Source organism: Astyanax mexicanus, chromosome 21, assembly GCF_023375975.1.
Source record: "Astyanax mexicanus isolate ESR-SI-001 chromosome 21, AstMex3_surface, whole genome shotgun sequence".
In the NCBI taxonomy this organism is placed as follows: Eukaryota; Metazoa; Chordata; class Actinopteri; order Characiformes; family Acestrorhamphidae; genus Astyanax; species Astyanax mexicanus.
In genome coordinates, this window is record NC_064428.1 from 29,133,363 (window position 1) to 29,155,521 (window position 22,159).

Consider the following 22,159-nt stretch of genomic DNA (forward strand, 5'->3'; position numbering starts at 1 on the left):
GAGCATGCTACCGTTTCCAAAAGGCTGCCTGAGAAGCCAGCAGCTGCTCTAATTGAGTATTTTGGGACAGTCTGGGGTCCATGCATCTTAAATGTCCTCTCTTCTGTAAAAAGCCTATCCTCCATGGCCTCTCTCTCTATTTCTATGTCTTTCGATTTATATATAAACTTATTATCAAAAATAGTTCCTCAGATACTGCAAGTCAACAGCACCCCAGATAAGAGTCAACTAAAAGCTTTTAGGTGACTCTTATCTGGGATGCTGTTGACTTTCAGTATTCGATGACCTTAATTTCTTATTAAAGTAATTTTATCTTCACTTAGTTGAGAAGTTCTTGCCATAACATGGATTAGAACATAACTCAAATAGAGCTATTCACTGTATACCTGTAACTCTACCTCTTCACAACTTTACAACTCTCTAAATAATTACATATGTTTTTTTCTTTAGTATTCATTGACAATGCTAAGACAAAAATCAATAATTGTAAAAAAAAAAAAAAAAAAAAAAAACACAATGTCTCCTGTGAAGTCTGACTGATTCTTTAAAACATACTGACTTTTAAAAACATAATTTTATACACTTGCCTGCAACAGATATACAGCAGATGTCATGGCTCTCATTGATTGTAGAAACTTCACACTAGACCCCAGCTCAGCAGCTTGGAATGTGTACCTTCACTCTTCCTCCAGACTGTGCTCCCTTGATTTCAAAATGAAATGCACAATTTACTGATAGCCAGTGATGGTTTGGAAAGCCATGTCCAAGTCCAGTATCAGCACCTCATGCTTCCCTCTGCTGACAACTTTTATGGAGATGCGGATTTCATTTTCCAGCAGGACTTGGCACACTTCCCACACTTCCCAAACTACCAATTGGTCTTGTTAAAAGAAATAAACGCTTGAAATAGATCACTATGTGTGCGTGAACGAGTTCAAAAGAACGCGTTCATTGAACATGCTAATTTTTTCGTGAACTGAACGCAACACATTTTTTTTTTAATAAAGAACTTGAACATGAATTAGTTCACATTATGTGTCATGAACGGCAGACATCACTGTAAATGAATGTTGGCTAGAGAGGGCAGAGCGCGAGGGGGAGAGAGAGAGAGACACCAACGACGAGAGCGCGGAGCATGAGGGCGCGACAGAAGAGAGAGAGAGAGAGAGAGAGAGAGAGAGAGAGAGAGAGAGAGAGAGAGAGAGACCAATGATGGGAGTGAGAGAAAGCGCTGCAAAAAAAATAAAGTAACTTTTCAATGATATATATTTTTTTAAATGCACTTGTACAGTGCTTAACCAAACACAAACTGCAAAAAATTAATCCCGGATGTTTGTTTTCCTATATCTATAACGTTAGCACATTGCTATGTAGCTCAGGCTACATTCCTGAATCTGGTCTGTCGCCTCCCCTCAGCAGCCTATATTTCCCAGGGTGTGGCCTGAGTCAGCTACGTCTGCCTGCATGTGCGCTGGCTTTGAGGGAAAAACACAGACTCGGGAACCAAGCCCCGCCTCTTCTCTCACGCGATTGGCTGTTCCGCCACATGTCCGGCGTCTTATTGGTCGACGGGTCTGTCAGTCACTGATTTCAAGCGCTGGTCCGCTTCCTCGCCGCGGAGCGAGCCGTTTTGAGGGAGGCGGACGAAAGATACCGGGTTCGGGTTTCGGTTTGGGGGAAGGAACAGGGGAAGTAAATAATTTAAATGTATTGAATAACTCGGAAAGTACGACAGGGAGCGACAGCTGTCGGGGAAGAGTGGAAAAAGGGCTTTTTGAGGCGGAAATTGTTAAGTTTTTGAGGGTTTTGTGAGCTGCAGCTCCTCCAGTTCTCCTGGCTTTTGTTGACTGTTTAAATTGTCTGGCTAGTTAAACTCTGGCTAACTAGCTAACTTACAGCTAACTAGGTTAACTGACAGCAGCAGAAACGATGGAGATAAGAGATAAACTGGGTGAAATGTAGTTTAAATGGTTGTTTTAATATCATGTTGTGCCGTTGGGACGCTTTCACTCAGGTCCGCGTCAACAAAGCAGCCGGTTATTTAACGTTAGCTGATTTTAACCGACAACATCCAGCTGCTGTTGAATCAATAACTAGCTAACCTTGGCTAACTAGCTTAGCTAGCGATAAGCTAGTGTCTGTCATATCCTTCATATCATACCTAGCGCTAATAAAGGTCGTTATCTGCCGGTAGTAGTATAGTATTAGCTCCCCAAACCCACAGCTGGAAGATGGCAACAACAAAAGCCAAGGCTGGACTGAACAATGAAGGCAGTCCTTATCGGGAGACGAGCCGGACAGAAGCGGGCAGTCCGGGGTTATCAGCGGGAGGAGCAGCGCCCTTACCCGGGGCCAACAGTAGGACTTACTCCCTGGAGGACTTTGACACCGTGGCTACTGTTGGTAAGTAACGTTAAGTTGGTCTGCTGTTTTAGCTCTAACTACCAAGCTCAGCATTATGTTTAGGGCCAGGGGCTGGACGATATGACCAAAATCTGTATCGCAATTTATATTATATTATATTTCTGAACTTCAGTAGGTTAAATCATATCATATAAATCATATCAAATGCCCACAACATAAAAATGTTCCTACAAACTTAAACAAAACAAAAAAATAATAATGACTTAGTTTGCCATTTAATGTAGTAAATGCAACCTATCAATGCATATCAGTCAGTGACAGATGAATTATGTAAAAAATGTAGCTATTAGGGATATATATATATATATATATATATATATATATATATATATATATATATATATATATATATATATTTATTTATTATAGTTTTTTTTCTTCTTCTATTTATATTATTTATATATATATATTTTTTTTATTTATCGTTTTCACGGTAAACGTGTTGAAAGAGCTCAAACTGCATTGCATTTGACATAGTGAGGCTGGAGGTAGAGCAATGTAAAATGAGGTAGAGTGAGGTAGTCTAACAGAAAGTAAGGTTGCATGAGGTTGAACAACTTAAAGGAAGGTAAGGTGACAGAGCAATGTAAAGCAAGGTAAGGTGAGGTAAATCGAGGTAGTGCAATGTAAAGTAAAGTGAGGTGGAGCATCGTTAAGTGAGGTAGAGTGACAGAAAGCAATGTAAAATGAGGTACAGCGAGGTGTAGTGATGTAGTGCAATGTAAAGGGAAGTGGAGCAATCTAGTCCAATGTAGAATGAGGTAGCGTGATGTACATTGACGTCAAGGAACATAAAGTGAGGTAGGATGAGGTAGAGCAACGTAAAGGAAGGTACATGGATGTGGAGCAACATAAAGTGAGGTGGAGCGAGGTAGTGCAATGTTAGGTGAGGTTGAAAAAGGTAGTCCAACGTTAGGTAAAGTGAGAAAGCATGAGGTAGAGCAACGTAATCCTTTACCTAGCAAAGTAAAGTGGGGTAGAGCAATGCAATATGAGGTAGAGCAAGGAAGAGCAACGTAAGGTTAGGTACAGTGAGGTACTGCAGTGTAAAGTGAGGCAGCTTGATGTGGAGCAATGTAAAGTGAAGTATAGCAAAATAAAGTGAGTAAAGTGAGGTGGAAAGAGGTGGTCCACCGTTAGGTAAAGTGAGAAAGCATGAGGTAGAGCAACATAATCCTTTACCTGGCAAAGTAAAGTGGGGTAGAGCAATGCAATGTGAGGTAGAGCAAGGTAAAGCAACATATAGTGAGGTACAGCAAAGTAAAGTGAGGTAGCTTGATGTAGAGCAATGTAAAGTGAGCTATAGCAATGTAAAGTGAGCTGGAGTGAGGTAGTGCAATGTAGAGTGAAGTAGCACATTGTAAAGTGAGATGTGAAGAGGTAGTGTAGCATTAAGTTATATAGAGCAACGTAAAGTGAGGTGGCGTGAGGTAGAGCAACATAAAGGAAGGTACATTTGACGTAGAGCAACGTAAGGTGAGGTGGAGCAAGTTAAGCAAGGTACACTGTCATAAAGCAATGTAAAGTGAGGTGGAGCAACGTAATGTGAGGTGGAAAAAGGTAAAGCAACATACAGTAAGGTACAGCGAGGTACTACAATGTAAAGTGAGGTAGAGTGATGTAGAGCAATGTAAAGTGAGGTGAAGCAGCGCAATGTAAAGTGAGGTGGAGCAAGTTAAGAAAGGTGCATTGTCATAGAGCAATGTGAAGTGAGGTGGAACAAGGTAAAGCAACATACAGTAAGGTACAGCGAGGTACTACAATGTAGGTGAGGTAGAGTGATGTAGAGTAATGTAAATTGTGGTGGAGCAGCGTAATGTGAGGTAGAGCAAGGTAAAGCAATGTAAAGTGAGGTACAGCGAGGTAGTGCAGTAAAGGGTGGTAGAGCAATGTAAAGTGGGGTAGAGTGACATGTAAAGGTATGTAAAGCATGTAAAGAGCAATGTAAAGGTAATTTATCACAACCAATGCATGCATTGTATTTTAGTCCAGGTATTATAAAGTCCAGATTACACGAAGCTGCCTGTAATCTTCAATTGAAATTCAACACATCAGTTTATGCATTTCATTATTACTACACTAGCTTAGTTTGCACCTAATCAGCCTTTGAGTTCACCAGTTCAATCTGTCTTCTATGATATATTTAAACAGGAGTTCCCTAGTGCGTTTTTTTTAGTACTATCCCTCGATATGTTTGGACTGACACCAGTAGAACCACCACCAGCCAACTGATATGTTAGAGCTGTTGTAAGCTGAGCTTTTCAGGCTGGATGTGAAGCTGCCTTTAGGCCCCAAGCATCCCCCCGGAAACTATCAGGTGCACCTGTGGCCTATCCTTCCACTAGTCGGCCCCTAGGCACTATTGTATTTCACTGAAGGGGCTTTTTAATAGGGGGGTTGAAGTTCCTTCAAGTCTGTTTCTTTATAAACCCGTTTATGTTATATGACAGGGTGAGGTTTGTGGTAGACTGCAGTAAATGGACAACAATGTGCGCACAGCATCCTTCTCTTTATACAGTAGATATAGATAGTGACTAACTGAATTATTTATGAGTAAATTTGGTTTAATTAGATGTATTGCCCTGCTGTGGTGTAATGTTTAATAGTATTATTGTATTCGTAGTTTTATATGTTGTAATTGTTTCAATATATCAGCTGTTAAGAAATAATTTAATTTTGTGACACTGATGGGTATCTCCAACACAGAAATAAGATACTATATAGGGCTATATATAAGGACCAGGGTTCTTGCAGATCAGTCATAGAAGGGCTGTTAAGTTGTCACTACCCACAGCCTGCAATAGTGAAGCATGTTTCAAAAGTTTCTAATTGTCTAATGTCTAGTGTCTAATGTCTATGTAGATTGATTTTTCACAGAACTGCAACTGAGCTTAAATGTATTTTTGTTTTGCTTTACAAAGAAAAAGCAATGGCAAACCACAATTAAAAAAAAACACTTGGACACTTAACATTTTTAACAAGCCTACAAATCACAATACATTTACCTTAGCCGTGCTACTGTAATCACATGACTACAGTAGGGGTGGGCGATATGGCTCTAAAAAAATATCACAATATTTCATGGTATTTTTACGATAAGGATACTTTTGGCGATATGACAAAACACTGAATTAGAAAAAATATTTAGAATTGTATTATTGCATGCAATAGGATATGGCTAATTGAGATATTTAAAAATAATAATTTTATCAGATTTGTAACAGAAGTCAATGATCCAGAATGTCATGATACTAATAATGCACTCCAAATATCTCCATATATCCAGGATTAAAGTAAAATAAATGAAACTAGACAGATATAATCTGTCTCTAGTAGATATATAATGGGAAATGAGAACAGATTTTTTTTTTTTTGCTAAAAATGGCAAAAAAGTAGTACTTTGATGTGATAATTAGGGGTGGGTGATATGGCACGATATTTCAGGGTACAATATCGTTCACGATATTCAAATTTTTTGGCGATATTATCACGTACGATACGATATGGCACACCCCTAGACTACAGTAGCACTGCTGAGGTAATCTTAAATTTACCTCATAACAGCTATTCTAATCATACTTTTACTTCTAATTATACTTAGAACAGCTATTTTAATCATACCTATACAACTATCCTATACATACATTTATAATCATAATTCCACTTCATCATCCTAAACTTGCCCCAGAACATCTATTTTAATCCTACATATTATGATTAGTAATATGATAAATGGGTCAATAAAAATGACCCAAAATTCAAATGCTTACTATAGCAGTTCAAAAGATTTAAATATAATTGAAAAGTTACTTTATTCCAGGAATTCAGTGGAAAATGTGAAACTCATATATTATATAGATGTATTAAACACAGAGTGATCTATTTTAAGTGTTTATTTCTTTTATTGTTGATTATTATGACAATGAAAACCCAAAAATCTGTGTTTTAGAAAATTTGAATGTTATATGAAACCAAATTGTACTTTTAGCAGTTTGGGTCCTGCTGGAAAATGAAATCTGCATCTGCATAAACGTTATCAGCAGAGGGAAGCATGAAGTGCTGTAAGATTTTCTGGGAAAACACTGCACTGGTTTTGGACTTGATATAACACAGTGGACCAACACCAGCAGATGACATGTCTCTCCAAACCATCACTGATTCTGGAAACTTTACACCAGACCTCAAGCAGCTTTTTTGAGATACTTGTTTTTGGGGTTTCCTGGCTTTAAGCCACAATTATATAAATAAATGCTTAAAATAGATCACTCTGTGTGTCATAAAATTTTAAGCTGTACTACTAAATTAAAGTAACTTTTTAATGATATTGTATTTTAATCTATTCTAGTAGATTACTTATTTATTCCGTCATCTTTAAACTTGAGGGTAAGCATTTTAGAAGTGAAGAGGTTTCCTTTGACTTTAGTACTGATTAATTTCACCTTTTTTGGGCTGCTCTTCTGTAACCTTGGTTTAAAAAAGAATAATGTACATGGACTATATAACCTTACTGTAAGCCTCGTTTTCTAACACAGGCATATTATCTGCTCTTATAGTTGAATTCCCAGGTTGCTAGGTTGAGAGACTGTATAGTGGGTTTGTGTTGAAAATGACATTTCTTCCCACCGTGGAGACTTCCTCGTTGTAATTACAGCTCCAACACCTTTTAATTAGTTTGATCAAACACCTTCTCGTTCACTGTCGGGAGTGTTAGGTAAGGTTATTTTGGGTGTGTCCATGCGTGTAAGTGTGTATGGGCACGTTTGAAGAGAAGTGAAAGGCTCTGAGCTGGTTCAGCTAGCATTGTTCAACTGATAGAAGGTCTTTCTTTCTTTATGTAGGTATAAATAAAGAACTGATCAGTTAACTACTGGTTCATCCTAACAACTGCAAGCCTGTTTCCTGTTGGGAGGGGGGTAGAATTTAGTAGAAACGTCTGTCAGAGATCAAAGCAGTGCCGTCTGGGTACATCCTATCAGAGTAAAGTGGGTGGAACGGGAGGCTTATACTCTGCATGCACCCGTGCTCAGATTACTGAGCTTTTTCTGAAGCTGCTTACAAATTCCTGGGTGTTGTGATTTTTGGAGGGATTATTTTGTTTGTGGATTGGTGTGACCAAACCAGCTTTGTAGAGCGTAAATAACCCTAGTTTTGCAGAACTGAGACATACTACAGACAACATATCAATATTTAACACTTAAAATGTAAAAAAATCTAAAGGAATCCTGACTGGAGGTAGAGACGTTAATGTATGACTTTGAGTTCTGATAAAAATTGATTACAGTGTCTATTTTAATGCAGTCTTGTGCTTCAAAAAGAGACAGTCAATTTTTGAAGAGGGTTAGCATGCCAGTGGGGAAGCCCTCTTCGATGTGGAGACCTGCACAAGCGCAGTAGCCATACCAAACCAAAAAAAAGTCATGTTTTGTATGTGCATTGTGGAGACTAAAACTTAAATGTGTTCATGACATTCTTGTCAGTGATAAAATATGTTGTTAAAATGATAATTAGAGCCTCGTTTTGGATTATTTTGGTCTCTCCACATTCAATCACTGGGAAGGCTGGTCTTGTTATAGGGAATATACTTGCATATAAATACTTTGGTCACATTATATGGAAAATTTTCTTTAAAAAATGCTGTACAGTTAAGTGATTTACTCCCCTGACCAGTAGGTGGAGAATTGACAAACAATAAATATAAATTCAATCATTATCTTTAATTGTTAAACATTTTAAAATTAGGCTTGTATTGATTATCTGCTTTGAAAGTAGTTGAGTGTATTCACTGTATTTAGCTGCCATGAGTTTATCAGTCGTCAGTCACTTCCTGTGTTAGTTTTTAACTTCTGTTTAGTTGTTCTTGTTGTAAATTTTTCAGCCAACACAGGTCGTTTAGTCTAGTGGAACTGTGAGAACTGTGTCCTCTAGAATAATGATGATGATGATCTGTCTTGACTTGTCATGTACACTATATATATTTTGCATGGACAATTTTCAGTCTGTGACACCAATATAGTGATGATATAGCATAATTCTGCAATTACACCCTTTTAAAGAGCATCAACATGATTAATAGTTTGGGGTATGTATCAGGTATGTTTTTTTGGTAATTCATACTGCCTGTTAGAAGTTTGCACTGTGTTTTTAAAAACTGTTTATTGTAGCCAATGTGTGACTGGCACAACATTTGCTAACATTAAAGGGGACAATTATACATATTTTTATTTGCACAAGTTACAATTATTCTACTGGCTCTACAATACATGTTTATGAAGTTTTTTGCACAAAACTACTCTCACATTAAGAGATCTCATCAGCTCTATCATTGTCAGTTTCGGTCCCTTTCAAAATTAGCCATTTAAGGGCTCTGTCACTTTTATGCAAATAAGCTGTTGCTGGCCACGCCAATTGTGACTTTGTTTTGCCTATAGCCATTGGCATTTGGAGTCTTATGCACAAAACTTTTACAGCAAAATGACGTTGCTTTAACTGATCTAGTGGGTGGGGCTCTGGTAGGGGTTGATGGGTGAGTTGTGGTGCCATGGTGGTTCTATACAGATTTCTTAATTCTGACGTCAGAATGAGGGAGTCGTTGTTTTTGTAATTGCAGTGTTTATAGGAACAGTCAATGGGCAATATCGAGGTCTGCAAAAAGCATATACATATATATTTGTAATTTAATTAATAATAATAATAATAATAATAATAATAATAATAATAATAAATTAATAATAATTTTCCTTATAGCGTATGACAAGTCAATAATGCCATTATCACGCCAGGCTTATCTCCACCCAGTACATTTTGGGAGGGGTTGGGAAGTTGGTGATGATGTGTGGTGGTGAGGTAGTGAGCTAGTGATCATCCTACATCCTGATCTCACTAATGGTCTTGTCACTTAATGCAATCAAGTCTTTTTTTTTTTTAATTCCTTGATTTCAGAAGAAACCTCATAGTATAATTGCATTTTTTATGTTCTATGTTCTACATACTGTATTTCACAGTTGTGGATGAATAATTAATAATGAATCTGTAATTGAATGACCCTCTTTTTTTTATTTTCTTGCTTGTTCCTGGTCAGCGGATGTGTCAGCCAAAAGTCTCTGACCAAGCAAACCAGAAATGACCAGCAAAAAAGCACATCACGCCTAGGAATAGAATACACAGCAGAGCAATGGCCACAGTCTGAGAGCAGTGTCTAACACTTCTGGAAGGAGTTGACAGAAATTCAGCTTGCCACAATGCAAAACACAGTGGCAAAGTCTACAGTGACAAACACAATTGTTAGTCTATTTTTAGATATGTCACTGTGTGTGTGTGTGTATGCGTTTATAGTAGGGCAGTAGTGGTGGTAGCAGTATTGTTGTGTGTCTCTTCAGCAGCTGTTGTGAAAATTCAGAAGGACAGTTCCTCTTCTAAGGCCTGTGGGAAGACGGTTCATGTTAGGATACACTAACACACACACACACACACACACACATACACATGAACATCAACGGCTGGTTCTCACATACCGTAACTACATGTTTTGGCACGTTGGTTTCATTTTCCCATTTTCCAGTTTGAAGGTGTGTTTAATCAGTGTAATGGAATAACACACTGACCTGCAATAATAATAATGAACCTACTGAATCTATTGACATAAGGCCTAATGCAAGGTATGGGCCAGAGGGTTTTAAAGTCCCCCAGCTTTGGGCTGTGGAGAATGGTGGACCACATACACTGTAATTACAGTTCAGGATACTGTATGTAATGTGTCAAAAGGCAAATTCATTCAGACATGTAATGTTTTGTTTTTTACCATAATTTTTGTTCTTTAAGGCGCACCTAAAATCCTTAAATTTTTTTCCCAAAATCCGCAATGCACCTTGTAATATGGTTTGCCTCATGTATGAATTCTAGGCAGATTTATGATCAAGCCCAACAGACTTAACAGATTGGAATCTTGTTAAGTCTGTTGATTACTAGACTGAGACCACTTCATCTCAGAGATCTTGGTGCTTTTGTTTAGGTTTAACTGTAAGGGTTAGCACTGTTTGATTAAACTGTGCTGCAGCATGGTTCTGCCCCCTTCCCCGCTGGACTGCACTCGCACTGAGTTTAAACAATCCGTCCCTGAGCATGCTTAAATCATCAACAATTAGGTTGGCTACTTGGTTTAAGCACAAGTATTTTATTTTATCGACGGCATCGTACCACAGGAATTTAGATGTGCACGTGCAGTTTCTTCAGCTTCTCACAACACTGTTCAGTGGATCTTTGGTATGCACAAGCTAGACGTTATTCACAAATTTGACCAAATATATCAGCGCTATTGTGTGTTGTTTTCCACCTCAGTGAAGCTGGCCCCTCATATTATTAGAAATGAAATAAAAATATGTCCATTGGTTAGTGCTGCGTTTGTGCTGGTTTGTGCAGCAAAAATTAACGTTTGTGCTGTTATCGTTTTTGAGATATTAAACATTTAATTTTCTGACCTGTTATGTAACCCAGCCCCTCATTTGTGGCCAAATCGCACGAAAGTGGTCTCATTGGTTAGTGCTACGTTTGTGCTGGTTTGTGCAGCAAAAATTAACGTTTGTGCTGTTATCATTATTAAAATATAAAAAATTATATTTATTACCTGTTATGTAACCCAGCCCCTCATTTGTGGCCAAATCGCACCAAAGTGGTCTCATTGGTTAGTGCTACGTTTGTGCTGGTTTGTGCAGCAAAAATTAACATGTGTGCTGTTATCGTTGTTGAGATATTAAAAATTATATTTATTACCTGTTATGTAACCCAGCCCCTCATTTGTGGCCAAATCGCACCAAAGTGGTCTCATTGGTTAGTGCTGTGTTTGTGCTGGTTTGTGCAGCAAAAATTAACGTTTGTGCTGTTATTGTTATTGAAATATTAAACATTATATTTACTGATAACCTTATTGAGATATTAAACATTTAATTTCTGACCTGTTATGTAACCCAGCCCCTCATCTGTGGCCAAATCGCACCAAAGTGGTCTCATTGGTTAGTGCTACGTTTGTGCTGGTTTGTGCAGCAAAAATTAGTGTTTGTGCTGTTATTGTTATTGATTTATTAGGAAAAAAATATTGAATAGGTGTGAAGCTGGCCCCTCATATAATCAGAAATGAAATAAAAATATTTCCATTGGTTAGTGCTACGTTTGTGCTGGTTTGTGCAGCAAAAATTAGTGTTTGTGCTGGTATCATTTTTGAGATATTAAACATTATATTTACTGTTATTGACATATTAAGCATTTAATTTCTGACCTGTTATGTAACACAGCCCCTTATTTGTGGCTAAATTGCACCAAAGTGGTCTCATTGGTTAGTGCTACGTTTGTGCAGGTTTGTGCAGCAAAATTTAGTGTTTGTGCTGTTTTCGTTTTTAATTTATTAGGAAAAAAATATTGAATAGGTGTGAAGCTGGCCCCTCATATAATCAGAAATGAAATAAAAATATTTCCATTGGTTAGTGCTACGTTTGTGCAGCAAAAATCAACGTTTGTGCTGGTATCATTATTGAGATATTAAACATTATATTTACTGTTATCATTACTGAGATATTAAACTATTTAATTTATTACCTTTTATGGTAAGGCCAGATTTCATCAAAGTGGTGTTGTTTTTCTAGTGCTGTGTTTGTACTGGTTTGTGCTATTAGAATAAATATTTAATGGGTGGCATTATCCAGCCCCCCAATACAGCCCAAACCACAGTGGTCTCATTCAGCAGTGCTGTAAAAATAAATGTTTCAGGTATTTTGATTATTCAGCTACAGGAAAAACAATATTTATTTACACATCTAATAAAGCACAGATGAATGTCTTCAGGTGACATGACTGTTCATGGTAAAAACTTATTTACCATGGTAAAAATTGCTCCTGCACTTATGAAAGCATATATTTAACAGACTGCCATGTTAATGCCTTTTAACCAGGCTGAGTGCCTTTTTGTGAGCACTAACCACACTGATAAATGAGGGGGGCTGGGTGATGTGTGTAAATAAATATTGGGTAATGCCACCCATTAAATATTTTTTTATCTAATAACTCTCATAACTAAACTTGCACAAACATTTATTCTAATAGCACAAACCAGCACAAACACAGCACTAGAAAAACAACACCACTTTGATGAAATCTGGCTTTAGATGAGGGGCTGTGTTACATAAAAGGTAATAAATTAAATAGTTTAATATCTCAGTAATGATAACAGTAAATATAATGTTTAATATCTCAATAACAATAACAGCACAAACCAGCACAAACGTAGCACTAACCAATGAGACCACTTTGGTGCAATTTAGCCACAAATAAGGGGCTGTGTTACATAACAGGTAATACATTTAACGTTTAATATCTCAATAACAGTAAATATAATGTTTAATATCTCAATAACTATAACAGCACAAACGCTATTTTTTGCTGCACAAACCTGCACAAACGTAGCAGTAACCAATGAGACCACTTTGGTGCAATTTAGCCACAAATAAGGGGCTGTGTTACATAACAGGTCAGAAATTAAATGCTTAATATGTCAATAACAGTAAATATAATTTTTAATATCTCAATAATGATACCAGCACAAACACTAATTTTTGCTGCACAAACCAGCACAAACGTAGCACTAACCAATGGAAATATTTTTATTTCATTTCTGATTATATGAGGGGCCAGCTTCACACCTATTCAATATTTTTTTCCTAATAAATCAATAACAATAACAGCACAAACACTAATTTTTGCTGCACAAACCAGCACAAACGTAGCACTAACCAATGAGACCACTTTGGTGCGATTTGGCCACAGATGAGGGGCTGGGTTACATAACAGGTAATAAATATAATTTTTAATATCTCAACAACGATAACAGCACAAATGTTAATTTTTGCTGCACAAACCAGCACAAACACAGCACTAACCAATGAGACCACTTTGGTGCGATTTGGCCACAAATGAGGGGCTGGGTTACATAACAGGTAATAAATATAATTTTTTATATTTTAATAATGATAACAGCACAAACGTTAATTTTTGCTGCACAAACCAGCACAAACGTAGCACTAACCAATGAGACCACTTTCGTGCGATTTGGCCACAAATGAGGGGCTGGGTTACATAACAGGTCAGAAAATTAAATGTTTAATATCTCAAAAACGATAACAGCACAAACGTTAATTTTTGCTGCACAAACCAGCACAAACGCAGCACTAACCAATGGACATATTTTTATTTCATTTCTAATAATATGAGGGGCCAGCTTCACTGAGGTGTTGTTTCCAGCTGTTGCTTTATGCTTTCGTCTACCCAAATTTCCAGCAAACACAGCACCTCTGCCATAGACCAAAACAGAGGTGGTCAGACTCTCTATAAATGGCTTTGGTAATGCAGGGGATGCGTTTTGGACCTGTGGTTCTCTCTTTCTCCATAATTCCATTGGCAGGATGAAGCTGCTGCTTCTGTCTCCCAGTCGCTGACTGGGTCAGATGTCTAGCATGCCAAATATTTGCCGGACAGCTGCGACTGGTCGAAGATCAGTCAGTGACTGCTCAGCGAGCATGTTTCCCTGACCCCTGATGTTTTTCTGGGCCTAAGTCTTGTAGTGTAAACCCACCTCTTTAAGCTGGCATGGGCATGGTTCAGTGTACTGGGCGTGGTACTGTTTGCCAAGTGTGATTACTGTGTTCACATGTGCCCAAACAAATCACATTAAGGGCGAAATCTAATCTAACTGTACTAAAAACTACAGGTGTGAAAACAACCTCAATTTTTTGTCTTTTGGTCTCAGTATATTGAACTTTGAAGTTACAAATCATCACTTGAATACACTAGTTAGATTCTGCCCACATAAGCAACACAAATCCCTCATACTTAATGGAGAGGCCTTAAAGCTTAAACTGATTAGCTTTTACTGAATTGCATTGTACATACTTATGTTTTTTAAACAAACTAAATCTCCCATCCTGCCCCGAGTTAATGAGTGCACGGGATTATATTTTGTTGGAATAGATTTTTTTTTTCTTTTAAATGTAACTGGCACCACTCACCACCAGAAAGAAGAACTATCCTTTAACTGTGGCAGAATGGGAAGCATATAGCATTAGGACCAGCATAAAAAATCCAATTTGCTGAGTCTTTGGTCGGATGCGAGGGATTTATGGCCTGTGACGAATCTGTTAAGCCCCCGTCTGAGTGCTCTTATAACTGAATTGACATTAAAATGATTAGGAAATAGCTCCTTCTCGTGAATCAGCGATATGTATAGCTCCCTCGCGTTTGGGCCTGGCGTAAATTATAGGATGGGGTGGATGCGAAGTCAGGCTGGCGGAGAAATGCCATTTGCACTTTTTAATTTAGAGAGTGAGGAAACTGCTGTAACCATCTGTGGAGGTCGTGAGATATGATATATGGACTAAAGTATTGAAACACCTGCTTGTGCATTGTTTCTTGTTTCTGAAAATAAGGGCATTAAAGAGAGTTTATCCTGCTTTTGTTGGAAACTGTCTCTACTGTTTCAGAGAAGAAGCTCTATACTAGATTTCGGAGGAGCATTGCTGTGAGGATTTGATTGAATTCAGGGAGTGCTAGTGAGGCTAAGTTACATTTCTCCACTGATCTTAATGAATGCTTTGCAGTCATGTTTTTCATGAATCATGTTTTCCTCCACCAGTCTTACACACTGCTTTTGGATAACTTTTATGCCAGTCCTGGTGCAAAAAATCAAGCAGTTCAGTTTGGTTTGATGGCTTGTAATCATCCATCTTCCTCTTGATTATATTCTAGAGGTTTTTTTTACTTTGGTTAAATCAAAGAAACTCATCATTTTTAAGTGGTTTCTTTTTTTTTCCCAAAGATGTATGTGTCTGTGCATTTGCATAGCCACATACATTTGGACATTTAGTGTGATGTGTTTTAGGGGAACACTTTTTTTAGGGGAAGTGTGTGTTGTTCTATATAGTGTTGCAAAAGAATGTACACTGATAAACCACGGGACAGGAACTAGTATTGTGTCCCGTGACTTTTGCCATAAGTCATGTGAGCTACAGAGTGCCAAATTGACCTGTGGGATGTGTGTTTGATCTACTGCTTTGCATGGGTGTGATGATTGCTGCCATATTTTGCCATTGTCTATACCCACGGACAGTTCTAGCCAGAAGTCGCAGGTCACGATCATTACCACCCAGTGCATTGTTCACTGTAATGCCTTCTTTAATGAAAAATAGAATTGCAACCTGAACTCCCATAATTGACATTGCCTTGCCATGAGCATGCTGACCAGGTACTTAGCTACACTGGGAGTACCCTTTGGAGGAGTAAAAATAACCATGTGTTTATTACATTTCTCCATACTATTCCTTTAAATAGGTTCTTCACAGTGCTCTTAGACTATTCCAAACAGCTGAAGTCATGTCTCACTTTCATTTCCGAGCAGTAATTCTAGAGGATTCTTTGTAAAGTCTATGTGGATTAAGTTTAGGGTGGTCACTGTGCTTCTAATGGGTGTGTTCTGTTTAGAGAGTGACCAGTGTTTGTTGGAGCTTGACCAGGATGACTAGGAAAGTGTTCAAAGCGATTCAAGTAAGTTTGCTTGAATTTAAGGCTCACATGTTTGTTTAGCACAGTGTTCTGTATGTGTATCGTTTTCCGTATGAGGTGGACATCTGTCCAGCCAAGCGAATGAAGGTAATAGTGCTGTTTAGAAGCACAGGCAAAGCCCACAAGAGTGTATGTGTGGCTTAATGTTCCCTTTTGAAAGTCACATGATTTTTTTTCCTTCATATGTTGTCACAGTGTGTTGCAACAGGTTTCAGCTTATATAATGGGTGGTGTTTTGGAGAAATGTCCTTTTCAGGGCATAATCTAAGCCTACGTTCACACAGCAAGGAAAAGTTGCTCAAATTTAATCGTCTGACCATATCTGGTGTTTATTTAAGACTGTTCACACAGTCTTTTTAGCGTGACCCATATCTGACATTTGTGTAAACAGGCAGCAAGAGAGCAGTGCTTCACATTAAGTTTCACTTTAATCCCAGCCAGAATCTTAAGAGCAGAATCTTAAATTCTCCAGTACTGTGGCTGGAACAGCATTAGAATTAGACGCTAATCGTGCTAGGTGCTAGCTCTTCTGCAGTTTAGAGGGGTGAGTATTATCTCTTATTTTAAAACAAGCTACATGGGACATGCTAGCTAACATCGCCCCATCTTACGGGAACAATCAATGTAGGGTTCCTCAATGTAGCACTGAGAAATGGTGGGATTTGCTAGAGGTTAGCTGCTAATGCTAATGCTGCTGCACCCAGCCTTAGTGGAAATCTGCAAATTTACAGCTTACTGTAAATAAACAAAAGCGCTTTACTCACCCAAATAAATAGTTTTCAGGATCGAAATCTATGTAGATTAACATCCAGAGCTTGTTTGTCTTTCAAAGAAAAATATATATTTTTTAAGAATTACAGTTTTGTTTACTTAGATTAGCGATATCTAATTTAGTTAGCTAATTAGAAAATAGACCAGAAAATGGATGTTGATTGATGGTGCTCCTTATAATCCGGTGTCCCACATATATAATACAGTATATAATTCTGAAAAGGCATTGTCATTCTGCTATCAAAACAGGAAAAATATTGGTGTGTGTATAGGCGATAACAACGTTTTCCTCTAAATGCAAGGCAAGCTGTTTCTGCACCAACTCTGCATCAGCATTATACATCCACCTTTCAGCCCCAGGCAGAATGACCCACTTAGTAAGAGGAAAAACCTGCATCACATGATCTTTAATGAAATCACTAGATCACGCCTGTTTATAATCTCTTAATGTGCTGCTGTTTATGCTTTACTTACAGATCATTTAGTTGCAGACCTGAAGGCCTGTTGCAATTGCATGCAAAAGCAATTGTACTTTTTGTGGAGAACAATGCCATTTCTAAACCTAGAATTCCTAATCTGATACTGAAACATTCCATTCTGTAATTGCTCACCAAACGAAGGCCATTGTTTCTGCCACAGCTTTTCAACTACAGCCTGTGTATAATCTATTAACATGCTGTTTACAGTATTATGCAGTGTCAACATATTAAAAATGGGAATGTTCTTATGGTTGGGAAGTGATGCTCATACTGCTACAGTCTAATTTGGGGCTTTAAACACTTCCTGGTTTTGGAAATGTACAAGTGAGCACTGTTCATTTTTTACATCAATGAATTCAATGAATGTTATATAATAACTGAAAAGCTGTAACGGCTGCAAATCAGGTTAGGATTAGCTTAAGGTTGGAATTATCTTATTTAGCCAGTAGTATGATAACATTCTGTTTGCCACAGAACAAATTAAAGTCAGTATGACTTTCTGTTGTGTTTGGACTTTTAGCCAGCTATCATGAGGCTTAGATAATTTAGGTTGCAGACTAAACACCACAGCATACTCTGTGTTCAAGATAAATGAGCTCAAATCACACACATTTAGAAAATATTGCCTCATATCTGAGAGAAAAAAGTTGATTGAATGGTTTCAGGGGAGTTTTCAATTTTTTTGGGACACATCTTGCAAACTGATTCATAGTCAGGTTTGCCTGCACTCTTTTTTTTTATCTATATCATGATACTTTTAAGACAGTTTACAATAAAATGTTTTACTGTATTTTAAAACTGCTTTTAAACCTTTTAATCAAGTATGCTGGGTACATTTTTGTGTCCAGTTAGCCAATGTTCTCAAAGTGTCGACGATATGTAAGATTTGCTCAGAAAAGCGTACTTTTTTTAATCTTGATTACTGTATTTTTTTGCGCTGTAAGGCACACTTAAAATCCCAAAAACGGTCAGTGTACCTTTTAATCCAGTGCACTTTATGTATGAAAAATTCACACTGTTCTCATATCCCATTATATATCTACTAGCAACAGATTATATCTGTTCAGTATCATTTATTTTACTTTAATCCTGGATATATGGAGATATTTGGAGAGCATTATTAGTATCATGACATTCTGAATTACTGACTTTGTTACAAATCTGATAAAAATCTTGTATATTTTCTGATAAAATTTATGTATCTCAGTTAACAGGTGTGCCATATCCTATCGTATGCAATAATAAAATGTAATTGTCATTTTGTTGCAGTAGTGTATTCCTGAAATATATATATTTTTTAATTCAGTGTTTTGTCACATCACCAAGAATATCGTTATTGCAAAAATACCATGAAATATCGTGATATTATTTTAGGGCCATATCGCCCACCGCTAACCACAATACTGGAAAAAAAAAAAATCACATTGCCCACTATTGAATTATTATTGTCCAAGTTGCCCACCTGCTGTGAGGAGAAGCCTGAGGGGTAGGCTGACAAGTTCTGCTTAAAAAATTCAGCTGTCAGTTTGTCTCTCGAGATGATTTTGTCTGCAAGTAAAACCGATTCGCTGACTGGACCGAGTTTTTGCCAAAAAGTGTCAAGCTGGCAAACTCCCCACTGAAGAAGGAGCTGCACTTTGAGTTCATTTCCAAACTTTAGATCTGCGTCATCACTTTCAGCACTTGTTCACAATAGTGAGACTGGATGAGTTTTGTTGTGTCTGCTGCTGCATTACTCTAAAACAGCCCACAGGAGGAAGAAGCTGCACTCTGCCTGATTGAACCTTTGTTCGCGTCCTACACTGAGCCAGTTCCACTGTATTCCGTATTGATTTCTTTATGGTCTTACAGATAAACAACAGTTCTAAAACCCCCATGTAATCTCCAGAGCCACATCTAAAGAATATCTAAGAGTATCCATCTCTCTGCCAAGTGGAAAAACATGTCCTCCCCATAACCGAAAGCATGAGCGAGAGATGCGTCATTGCTCACATGATAATGAGCTCATGCTTCAGTGTTCAGTACTCCTCCCATCCCGCAGGCATTTAAGAATGGAACAGTTCAGGGTTGATTAGGTGTTTCTGTAGTGTTGCTGGTCAGTGGAAAAGGTAGGGTTTTATTCCCAAATAAAAACACTTTTGGTGTTCAGAAAAAAAAGAAAAGATTTTAAGATTAATTAATTAATACTGAATGAAGACTAAATCATTCGAAGTAAACTTTAGGATTGTTTTAAGTAGTGGCAGCAGGCTCACACTCTTTGCCCCTTCTCCCCCTGGCATTGCAGCATGTCAGAGCGCTGCTGTGTAAAGAGCCAGCAGACAGTGAGGGAGAGAGCTGAAGAGGAAAGCTCCCAAACAGCAGGTTCAGGTGTATTAGTAAAGTTTTATGTTCTACTCACAAAAAATGAAGGAATAAGCACAGCATTAAAAAAAAACACTTGCTGCGTTTGGTATTAGTTTATTTCCTTTTTACAAACGGACTGCTTTCAAGCTGGAAGATACAAGTACAGGGCACAGAAAAAAATGTTACCTGAGTTAACTTTAGTGTTTGTTTGTGTACCGACTGGCTGCAATTTTACTTGCATGTGACATAAGTAGCACTGCTAAGGTACATTTATGATTAGTATAGCAATGCTGATGTACATTTATGATTAGAATAGCACTGGTGAGGTAAATATATGATTAGAATAGCACAGCTGAGCTAAATATACTAGAATTGCATTGGTAAGTGTAATGTACTGTGGTTTATGACAAACCCACAAAAATCAAACTCCATAGATTTTTCAACAACATCCCTTTGCTCCTATAGGGTACAACTAGTTTGAGTAAGAGCTAGAGCACCCTCTAAAGGCCTGGAGCTGTAAACATCAGAGTGAGGTAAATTTGTGATTAGAATGGCACTACTGAGGTAATTTTATGATTAGAATTGGACTGCTGTGGTAAATGTTTGATTAAAATAGCACTGGTAAGGTACATGTATTATTAGAATGGGACTACTATGGTAAATTTATGAATTTACAATTGCATCGCTGAGGTACATTAATGATAAGAATAGCATTGCTGAGCTAAATATATGAGAATTGCACTGGTGAGGTAAATCCATGATTGGAATAGCACTCCTGAGGTAAATTCATGATTAGAATGACACAACTGAGGTAAATTTATAATTGGAATTGCATTGCTGAGGTAAATGTATGATTTAAAATTGCAGTGCTAAGGGAAATGTATGATTCGAATAGCACTGCTGAGGTAAATGTATGATTAGAATTGCGTTGCTGAAGTACATTTATGATTTAGAATGGTAAAACTGATGTACATTTTTGTTTAGAATCGCACTGCTGAGGGAAAAGTATGCTTAGAATTGCACTGCTGGGGTAAATTTATGATTAGATTGCACTGCTGATGGAGCATTTTTTATTAGCATTAGAAGGATAAGTTATCCATCAAAATCAGAAGCTGGAGTCTAAATACTTCAGTACTTGTATAGAGTGTATGTACTTTAGTAGAAGCCTGTACTGAGTAAAGAACTGTTTCTTGACTAAGCTGACCTATTCTCTCAGCTATTTCTTGAATGACAAAAGCCCTTTCTGACAGATATCTGAGCTCTTTGTTTTCAGTTTTAGTAACCCTGGAGACTCAACGGGACCCAAACAATGTTACCTTGTGTGAGATAAACGTGTGAAATGTCGACATTCCACTTCATTCCACAGGTAGTGCAGCGGGGTCGTGACTCAGAGGACCTTCTTGTTGCTTCATGTTGAGCGATAACGTAACGACAGCTATGGAACACAACATAAAGCAGGGAAAGAATTCTTTAGGTGGCCTCAAACTTTGACAAAGTATGTAATAAGAAGAAGCTTCTCCAAAAGAAGAATGCTGAAGTGTCGTTTGGACAATGTTTTGTTTTACAGCCATCTGTGAAAAAGATTAGCATTATAAATTGTGTAAAATTGTGTATAATTGTTAGAAGCTATCCCCTTTGGTTAAAAAATGGTAATTACATTGCCAATCAGTATTCATCTTCTTCTAGCTAATTACGTTATTATTTCATCGTTCAATATATGGGCATGAGCTCAATCATTTTTGCTGACTACCATATTGCAAATTAAATTTTTCTTAGAGGCTAAAGTTTTTATTTTCTATTAATGTGAATAAGCTGATCTGTCAGTTTTGTTTAAAAAACGATTTATTTTTTATTTTATTTTATTTAAGATATTTAGAAAAATATATTCCACTTGCAGTGTTTGAATGTTCTTAGTTAAAAGTTAATTGCTCTTTAAAAGGGTATAAACCTATTATTATGCTGTTACATTCTAATTTTATCAGTGGAATAAAATGGTCGTAAAATGACTAATATTATAATATTAGTCATTTTTAATAATTTGTCTCATTAATTATACTGTCCCATTCAAAGAGTCATCGTGACAGGCCTATCGGGTTGCAATAGTATACTGGTGGTTTACAATGTGGTTTGGACACCACAGTCTGGCGTGATTTTGCTACGGTTGGGAAATTCAAAAATGTTTGTTACATATTTAAAAAATATATAAAATAAACAGGTTATAAATGTGTATTTAGTTTAGGTTTAGGTCCTATCTTTACATCTTTACTTCTGTCTATGCAGTCGTTGTGGGAAAAACATAACACATTATATTTCTCCCTTTAAATAAAATCCACATTTTTGTGTATTAGTCAACCTGATACAAGAATAAAAATGTTTGCTTCTTTTATAAAAAAGTCTTCTACATAAAGTGATTAATTGCAGTCAAAAGTAATCTTTCACACATCCATCGCATGCTTATTTAAGTACGTTTTCACACCAGCACTATTTGTTCTGGTTACTACGGACTCTGTTTGTACCCTTAGTGCTGTTCAATTGAGCAGGTGTGA

At 37.3% G+C, this 22,159-nt stretch overlaps 1 protein-coding gene across 4 annotated transcripts in view; it reads left to right on the forward strand.

Annotated features, from left to right (window-relative positions):
* Nucleotides 1-1,599: 1,599 nt before the first annotated feature.
* prkx (protein kinase X-linked) overlaps nucleotides 1,600-22,159 on the forward strand; it is a 63,713-nt gene continuing 43,153 nt past the window's right edge. For all 4 annotated transcript variants that reach the window (XR_007428112.1, XR_007428111.1, XR_007428110.1 and 1 more), the window contains exon 1: nucleotides 1,600-2,403. Coding sequence is in view for 1 of the 4 variants with exons in the window: in XM_007246705.4 (XP_007246767.3) it covers nucleotides 2,232-2,403 (172 nt within the window). In the remaining 3 variants the exon portion in view is untranslated. The remainder of the gene's footprint in view (nucleotides 2,404-22,159) is intronic.